Here is a 9,627-nt window from a genome sequence, read left to right as displayed (position 1 = left end):
GTGTAACATTTAATCCCCACCAGAACTCTTCAGGAAATGTATTGTCATCACTATTACAGATAAGGACATAGAGGCACACAGATGTGACTTGTGTAAGATCACACCATTGTGAATGATGGCAGATTTGAGCCCAGAGTCCTCTTGCACACTGCTCTGCTGCCCTTCAAAATATGGCAAGTGCCATGAAATCTGGACTTGTAGGAAGCTGGTGGTCAGCGTAGGCCTCTGAAGAGTTGACAGTTTTGATTTGAAGCCTGATTGTGAGAAGGAGCCAGGCACACAAAGACTTGGCAAAGCGTGTACCAGGCAAGGAAGATGGCAAGTAGATTGCTTCTTACGTGGATCAACAAAGGCCAGGATTCTCTTTCCCTTAAAATAGACACCGCAATGAGTTTCCTAAAGAAGCTTATTATTAAATCCCATGTATAGGTCAATGGCCACCACAAAATCAAGATTCAGTATGTAAAATTTTATGGAGTGAGGGAGATCAGTATGAGACTGCCCAGATAGATAACGGTTTCCACACTGAGATCAGGGAGACCCATGAGCCAGCATTCCTGGTGCTAAAAGCCAGAATATAACTGAGAGGAGTAAAGTCGAATCAGTAATGTGAAATGCTTGTCACTCCTGCCCCCCTTCTCCCCAAAGCACTCCTCAATTTGCTTTCTCCTCCCCTGATGCTTGCTTACAGGAGTCTGTGTCCGGGAAATAACATATTTTCATGAGTTTAGTTATTGGTTGACCATTCTTTTTCTTGCATGAACAATAAGACTTTTGGTGTGCTGCTTCAAGCTTGTCTTCAGTTTAGGGATGTTTTTCTTCTAGTAAATCATGAGTAGTATTTATGTTTTGTCTTCAGATTACATACTCAGGAACACCAGCTATCAGCACTTTGGATCTCTGTTGTCTGTCCTTAGCTTTGGTTATCTCACTGAGAGTAGACTCCTCTCCTGAAAAGTCTCCTCAGAGCCCTTTTCATGTCCCTGTTCCTCAGACTGTAGATGAAGGGGTTCAGCATGGGGGTGACCACCGTGTACATCACTGAGGCTATTGAGCCCTTTCTGGAGGGATGAGTTGTTCCAGAAGTGAGGTACACTCCAAGGCCTACCCCATAAAACAAGGAGACAACCAAGAGATGAGACCCACAGGTGGAAAAGGCTTTATACTTCCCTGCCACCGATGAAATGTCCATTATGCAGGAAATAATTCTATAATAAGAAAAAAGGATCACAGTCAGGGGAATGATACCCAGCAGGCCAGTTACAAAATATAGCAGGATGTCATTGGCAAGGGTGTCAGAGCAGGCAAGCTTGAGGATCTGAGTATGTTCACAGAAGAAGTGGGGGATTTCTATCTCTTTGCAGAAGGACACCCTCAAAAACATCAAGCTTTGCAACAAAGAATATGTCAGGCAGATGAACCAAGAAAGTAGAAGCAGGAAACCACAAAGGCGAGGGTTCATAATGACTGTATAGCGCAGGGGATGACAGATGGCCACAAACCGATCATAGGCCATCACTGTCAGTAGCAAATTATCTAGTCCAGCAAAAATCATGAAAAAATACATCTGGGTAAGACAGCCTTCATATGTGATGGTATTGCTCTGTGTCTGGATGTTCACTAGCATCTTGAGGACAGTGGTGGAAGTGAAACCTATGTCAGTGAGGGACAGGTTGGAGAGGAAGAAGTACATGGGCGTGTGGAGGTGGGAGTCATAGTTGATGGCCAGAATGATGAGAAGGTTCCCAAGCATGGTGACCAGGAACATGGATAGGAACAACCCAAAGAGGAGGGGCTGCAAGTCCATATCTTCTGAAAGTCCCAGAAGGATGAATTTCAAAACCACTGTTTGGTTCCCAGCTTCCATACGACTTATGGAAATTGCCTGGAAAGAGGCAATGTTAAAACAATGACAAAAGAAGAATGTGCCATTATATTTCAAACTCATGAGGTCTTGTGCATTACATAAGAGTTGTGGTTGTGATTTCTTTAGTTGACCAAAATCTCTTCAGTAACACCCTCCCCTTCCTGTTTTTATCACTACTACCAGGATCACCTCTTTAAAATGAATGTCCCAAAGCAGCCAGTAGGCTTAGTTGGCAGAGCATGGGTCACTTGATCTTGGGTTTATGAGTTTGAGTCCCACATTGAGTGTGGAGATCGCTTAAAAATAAAAACTTAAAAAAATAAAATAAAGGGCTCCTGGGTGGATCAGTCGGTTAAGCGTCTGCCTTCAGCTCAGGTCATGATCTCAGGGTCCTGGAATTTTGCCCTGCATCAGGGGCGGAGGCTAGGCTCCCTGCTCAGCCCAGCCTGCTTCTCCCTCTGCCTGACACTTTACCTGCTCATTCTCTCTCTCTCTCAAATAAAGAAGTAAAATCTTTTAAAAATTAAAATAAAAACAAAACAAAATAAAAAAATAAATGTTCCAAACCATGTCGGGGTCTCCTCTGCATCATCCCCCATGCATGGGTGCCCCACCTCTGCTGTATAATTCCTATGAGAGGACCACTAGCCTCATGAGAATCTCCATCCTGCCTTGTGTCTGTGGTCTCTTCAAGTCCAGGGAAACAGAGAAGAAGGAGATCATCGAGACTTGCAGAATTTAGTAATATTTTTTGTTCTCATGCCTAACTAGTGTGTATCTAGGAACAGCACATTCTCTGTGTTGTTTGGTTCTGATAAGGATGCTGTGCAAAGATTTTATAGATAATTCTTTAATTATTACAGTAACTCCTCCATTGCTGTCCTAATTTGTCCCTCAATCACCATCATAATGATCAAGGTACCACAATATGCTTCAATTCCAAAGAGTAAATCAGACACCCTCCCCACCCCCGAACCATACATTCTAATTATTCTCTGCAAGTTCGTATTGTAGTTCCTTCCATTTCTTTAGGTTAGGACAACTCTGCCTTTTCTATTTCATTTTCATTTCATATCCCAAGCCCTTAACACAATACCTGGTGCTCTCTGTATATTTTGGTTGAGTGAGAGTAACAGAAGAAATTTACAGGGTATAGTAAAGACAATTCCCTATCATAAAATCCTCTAACTAGGAAGACACACCATTTATCATGAAGGTTTTCCAAATGAACATAAAGGGAATGCAGGCCCTACATTTTATTTCACCTGGTAAAAAAAAAAGTAAGAAGCCTTAGTTTATGTTTGGATATTAGGTCTCTGTGACAGGAGGAAATTTCTAGACTCAGAGGCAGTTGCCTTCAATTTTATATACATTCAAAAAAATGTATACAAAGTTCCTAAGCAGCGTAGTGATAGATTATAAAGAATTAGATCAGTTGTTTAAAGTATATACAATAAATTACGGTTTTATCAATAATACCAAATGATAGGGGGCCTGGGTAGCTCAGTTGGTGGGGCATCTACCTTCAGCTCAAGTTGTGATCCTGGGGTCCCAGGATCAAGCCCTGAAACTGGGCTCAGTGGGGAATCTGCTTCTCCCTCTGCCCCTCACCCTCACCCAGCTCATGTTCTCTTTCTCAGGTAAAGAAATAAAATCTTTTTAAAAAAATAATACCCTATGACCCTGCAATTGCACTACTGGGTATTTACCCCAAAGATACAGATGGAGTAAAAAGAAGGGCTCTCTGTACCCCAATGTTTATAGCAGCAGTGGCCACGGTCACCAAACTGTGGAAAGAACCAAGATACCCTTCAACGGACGAATGGATAAGGAAGATGTGGTCCATATACTCTATGGAGTATTATGCCTCCATCAGAAAGGATGAATACCCAACTTTTGTATCAACGTGGACAGGACTGGAAGAGATTATGCTGGGTGAAATAAGTCAAGCAGAGAGAGTCAATTATCATATGGTTTCACTTATTTGTGGAGCATAAGAAATAACATGGAGGACATGGGGAGTTAGAGAGGAGAAAGGAGTCGGGGGAAATCGGAGGGGGAGATGAACCATGAGAGACTATGGACTCTGAAAAACAACCTGAGGGTTTTGAAGGGGCAGGGGGTGGGAAGTTGGGTGAACCTGGTAGTGGATATTATGGAGGGCATGTATTGCATGGAGCACTGGGTGTGGTGCATAAACAATGAATTCTGGTACACTGAAAAGAAATTTAAAAAATAAAAAATTAAAAAAAATTTTTAAATCATCACACACACAAAAAATAATAATATCAAATGGCATTAAAAAGCGAATTAAAGTCTGAGAGAGGGAAAAATTATAAGGAAATATAAAAATACAGTTTAATATATTAGAAAACTTTTAAAAACAGTTGAACTTATTACCCTCAACACCCAAAAAACAACCCAGTTAAAAAATGGGCAGAAGACATAAGTAGATATTTTTCCAAAGAAGACATCCAGATGGGCAATAGACGCATGAAAAGATGCTCAATATCACTCATCGTCAGGGAAATACAAGTCAAAACTGCAATGAGATACCACCTCACACCTGTCAGAATGACTAAAATCAACAACACAGGAAACACCAGGTATTGGTGAGAATGTGGAGGAAGGGGACACTCTTCTACTGTTGGTGGGAATGCAAACTGGGGCAGCCACTCTAGAAAGCGTTCCTCAAAAAGTTAAATATAGAGCTACCCTATGACCCAGCAGTTGCAACACAGGGTATTTACCCAAAGGATACAAAAATACTGATGCAAAGGGACACATGCCCCCTGATGATTATAGCAGCATTATCAACAAGAGCCAAACTATGGAAAGAGCCCAAATGTCCATTGTCTGATGAATGGATAAAGATGTGGTGTATACATACACTGTGGTATTACTCAGCCATAAAGAGAATGAAATCTTGCCATTTGCAACAGCGTGGATGGAGATACAGTATATTATGCTAAGTGAAAAGTCAGAGAAAAAATACCGTATGATTTCACTCCTATGTGGAACTTAGGAAACAAAACAGATGAATATGGGGAGGAAAAAAGGAGAGAGGCAAACCGTGAAACAGACTCTTAACTATAGAGAACAAACTGAGGATGGTGGGGGATGGGCTAAATGGGGAATGGGCCTTAAGGAGGCCACTCGTGATGAGCACTGAGTGTTGTATGTAAATGATGAACCACTAAATTCTACATCGAAAACTAATATTATACTGTACATTAACGGGGATTTAAGTAAAAACTGAAAACTACAAAAGAGCTACAAAATAAGAAAATAAAAGCAGTAAGAAAAAACGAAAAGGTTATATTGGACAAAAAAAGAGTTAGGTATGAGACTGTTGATGGCATTGCTGTTTATGGTTCTCTAGAATCACTGTAGAGTCTCCTGTTCAATCACATTATTTAGAATATTGGCATCGGAGTTCTGCTGTTGGAGTAGAATATTTGCCAGGTGTTGCCAAGTTAGAGTATGCTGTTGGAAGTATTGCTGTCAGACATAATGTTTATATTAGTGCATATTTTCAAAACCTAAATAAGACAGTTAGGAAACCTTAACTAACATAGCAAAGTGTCCATGGTAGAGTGGAACGTAGAAAAAAGAGAATGAAATGGGAAGACTAAAGAGATGTTTACTGAGAACAGGGGCCATCCAGAGGTAAATTGTAATGGAAAGAAACTCACCAGAGTGTCCACCTTGCTTTTCCTGAGAGGTAAGAGTCTAGGTGCCTATTTTCTTTTTTTCCCTCTTTTTCTATGTCTTCTTAATTTTCCATAATTAGCATATATTACTTTGTGATAATAAAAAAAATTATGGAGAAATATATTCATGTACTTGAGCCGATTTCAGGATGGCCCCTTCTTCTCCCTGTTCCCCTGGGCAGGTCAGGAACACAGTAATCCCTAAATAAAAGATAGCATGAGCCATTATGCCAGGTGGAGAGAGGGAATGGAGTTTGGAAGAGGGAAGAAAAGGGAAAGCAGCAGTAAAAGAAACAAAAATCCAGAGATGAAACTAGGGGAAGAAGCTATAAAATAAGGATTCTCCAGAAACACAGAACCAACAGATCTGCGACCGGTATTTATAGGTGGAGCCTGAAGGCCTGAGAATCAGAGCTGTTGGCGTGGTTTCTGGTCTGAAAAGCCTGGCAGGCTCGAGTTTTGCAAGGGGACAAGCCAGCCAGAAGGCAGTCAGGAAGACGGAATGATCTCTTACTCAGCCTTTTTGATCTCTACAGGCCTGCAGTAGCTCTGATGAGGCCCACCCACATCAGAAAGAGCAATCTTCTTCACTCTGTTGAGGGGTCTGAATGTCCATCTCCTGGACAGAAATACCCTCACACACACATATACCCAGAATTGACCAAATATTTCCCATCACAGAAGCGTTTGAATTGTATCTGATGATTGCAACTAAAAGGTAACAGCCTGCAGAACTAAAACCTCTCCATTGGGATGCAACATTAATGAGTCTGATGGTGAACTGGGAGTAATGTTCACCGCCTGCAGGCCAGTGATGGAAGGTGGACGTGCTGATGTCTCCGGCAAAGTGCTGGAGATCCATGCTTTGATTCTGAGTATGTGCTCTCAGTTGTGGTGGTGGTGGTGGGGTGTGCATGTGGCAGGCATGCAGAATGAAAGATTCGATTTAGGGCTTATTCTTCAGATGTGAGAAGAATATAATTAGCCTAGATGGCAAATGCAAATTTGATTGCTTTGGGACTCCATGGATAGTAGCAAGACAAATGAGAGGAATTTGCTAGTAGGAGCATCTGAGACCTTCCATGCAGTAGGACATGAGGAGTCAGGAATGGGTAAGGATGGCTGTGATGCAAAACTTATCCTGAAGATCGGTATTTTGGGAGAATCTGGCTGTCTTTGGTATCAAAATGGCAACAAAAATTTTCACTGAACACCTTCACTCACCAGTGGGGCTTTAATTCAGGTCCTTATAGCTTCTCATATGGGCCACACATGGACTGGCACCCTCTTTGCCCATTATGCAGGAGAGGTCAGCATGGTTCCCACCTCATCATTGTTCACATCTTTTAAAAGTCTTTCAGCTGGGTGCCTGGGTGGCTCAGTGGGTTAATCCTCTGCCTTCGGCTCAGGTCATGATCTCAGGGTCCTGGGATCGAGCCCCACATTGGACTCTCTACTCAGCAGGGAGCCTGCTTCCTCCTCTCTCTGCTTGCCTCTCTGCCTGCTTGTGATCTCTCTCTCTGTCAAATAAATAAATAAAATCTTAAAAAAAAAAAAAAAAAAGTCTTTCAGCCGCTCGGTATCCCTCCAGGGGAAGGTCCTAACTCCACTCCCTTCACGGTTTGGCCCCTGTCTTCTTGCTCTGGCCTCATCACTGATTCCCCCAATCCCCTCCTGTCTTCTGATCCATCCTTTGTATTAAGGAGGAAATTACCCAAAACTTTTAAATTACTCAATAGGATGGCTGCATTTCTTTTGAACACTACCTTGAAGTATTGCAGAATGGGCCAACTTAATTCTCCCATTTAAAAAAAAAAAGATTTTATTTATTTATTTGACAGAGAGAGAGGTATCATAAGTAGGCTGGCAGAGAGAGGGAAGCAGGCTCCCTGCTGAGTAGAGAACCGGATGCGGGGCTCGATCCCAGGACCCTTAGATCGTGACCTGAGCTGAAGGCAGAGGCTTTAACCCACTGAGCCGCCCAGGCACCCCTAATTCTCCCATTTTCTGAGGGAACGTCCCTTCATTTGCTTGAGACCTGGACTGTGTGACATCAGTGCTAACACATAGAGATTAATAAACTTCAAGTGATTTTTGTCTAGTAGAGATGCAAAATGTTTCTATTCAGCTAAGAAGATCACCCCAATGGTTATTGTTCCTTGCCCTGTGGGACAATGAATCTCTATCTGGTAAAGAAGATAATGCCAAAAGCTACAGGGTTTTTTAAAAAAAAAATTTTTAAGATTTTATTTATTTATTTGAGAGAAAGAGAGAGAGAGCATGAGCACATGAGTCAGTGGCCGGGGCAGAAGGAGAAGGAGAAACAGACTCCCTGCTGACCAGGGAGCCACACATGGGGCTCCGATCCCAGGACACCGAGATCATGACCTGAGTCAAAGTCAGACACTTAACGAACTAAGCCACCCAGGTGCCCCAATTTTTAAGAATCTAAACAAGGTGCCAGAGCCTCACAACATTTTTATGGCAATGCCCTATCCCCTTTTTTACGGGCACTTTTTAAAAAAAATATTTATTCCTTTCAGAGAGAGAAAGGACATGAGCAGGGGGAGAGGCTGAGGTAGAGAGAGAAGCTGAGCAGAGAGCCTATTTCTGCATCCAGCTTGGAAACCTCATTTCATTATTCCTTTCCTACCTGTATAAATCCCTGTTCCTCAAATGCTCTGCAAACTAGCTTTACTCTCTTTGGCTCCCTTATTAATAAGTAAGTCTTTGACAAATACTCACCATATATTTGTATGAGAGTCACATTTTTATCTATCAGAAACTACGGCTTTGACATCAGTTACTCGACAGTTCTTACGATTCTAGGTACATCCTATGCAATTTTGTAGCTCTGGACCTTTGCATTTACCTTCCCCTGGAGACTTCTTCCTTCCTATTCACCTGGGAAAGTCCTATGTCTCCTCCCATGCTCTGTCCTGAAATCCTGAAATCTTCATTGATGTGCCCCAGGCAGTGCTGACCACTCTCTCTTTGCACCTCCTCTGTACCTTCTAGACACCGGCTACATGTGGGGCAAGCTGTCACAGTGCCTGCATGGGTTTGATCCTGAGGCTTTCATCTTCTCAGGGAAGCAAAGCATTGTAGTTTCCTCCTTATATGCGGTACCTAGCTCAGTGTTAGGCATAAGGGAGACACTTCCTACATATGTCAAGCTCCCTCTAGAAAATAAAAGGGAGGGATGCTCAAGTGGGTAGAGACCGAGGGGGAGACCGAGAACTAAGAGGCAGGGAAAGGAGAACAGAGCTGGAGATGAGGTGAGGACATCAAGCGCAGTGGGGCTCTGACAGTCCTGTCCAGAGCCAGGGACTTTTTCTTGATTTGGGTGGGCTTTTCCTCTCTGCATTTCTACCTATGTGCCAGGAAAGCATGCAAGTGAAGTCTTCGGTCCTCGTCTTACCTCTTTGCCACTGCAGTTTCTGAGCAACGCTAGGGCAGCACAATGGTACTGCTGAAGATTTGGGCACTGTTATATTAGCTTCTCCCAATGGAAGACAAATAAGGGCAGAGAAACAGGGACCACTAAGCACGGGGGCCCAGGGCCACAATGACACCTGGCCTGACCCAAGGGCATTTCCTTCTGACAAGGGAGAGGCGACCCTGAGGTGAAGGGCACAGGAGGATTCTTTGTGGCTGAATTCCCTTCCTTCTCATTAAATTGCTGTTTTGATTGTTTCTGGAGACTCCCCACCCCCTCTCAAGGGGCAGGAAGGTGAATTAGTGCCATGTCTATACCCTGAGAGCAGAGTTGGAGCCACATGTAGGATCTGTACAACTTCCACCAGCCCTGGTTCCCCCCACCCCCGGACATACATGCACGTCTTCCAGCCCCACTCCTCAGTCCCTACTGGGATGTTTTCTCCCTAAAATATTCCTTTCCTCTTGGGTGTGGCCTCCAGGGTACACAGCCTCCTTTAAGGAACATCTCACTTCATCTCCAGTTTCTTTACAAATCTAAGGATTGAGAAACATCTTTAGTCAAGTCTTTTTTTTTTTTTTAAGATTTTATTTATTTATTCATGAGAG

The 9,627-nt window shown here is 43.0% G+C and overlaps 1 protein-coding gene across 1 annotated transcript; it reads right to left on the bottom strand.

Annotated features, from left to right (window-relative positions):
• Window positions 1-928: 928 nt before the first annotated feature.
• On the bottom strand, window positions 929-1,867 carry LOC101690341 (olfactory receptor 7G3-like). Its single transcript, XM_004771769.1, has one exon. It carries the CDS (start codon window positions 1,865-1,867, stop codon window positions 929-931), a length of 939 nt encoding a protein of 312 aa, XP_004771826.1.
• Window positions 1,868-9,627: the final 7,760 nt, after the last annotated feature.

The sequence above is a fragment of the Mustela putorius genome, unplaced genomic scaffold (assembly GCF_011764305.1).
Source record: "Mustela putorius furo isolate JIRA1106 unplaced genomic scaffold, ASM1176430v1.1 tig00000095_pilon_pilon_pilon, whole genome shotgun sequence".
Classification (NCBI taxonomy): Eukaryota; Metazoa; Chordata; class Mammalia; order Carnivora; family Mustelidae; genus Mustela; species Mustela putorius.
The sequence above is the reverse complement of the archived record's forward strand: the minus strand, read 5'-3'. Positions and strand labels throughout refer to the sequence as shown.

Excerpts from the sequence above, each read along its gene's own strand:
- LOC101690341 (XM_004771769.1), bottom strand. The coding sequence starts at position 1,867 with ATGGAAGCTGGGAACCAAACAGTGGTTTTGAAATTCATCCTTCTGGGA.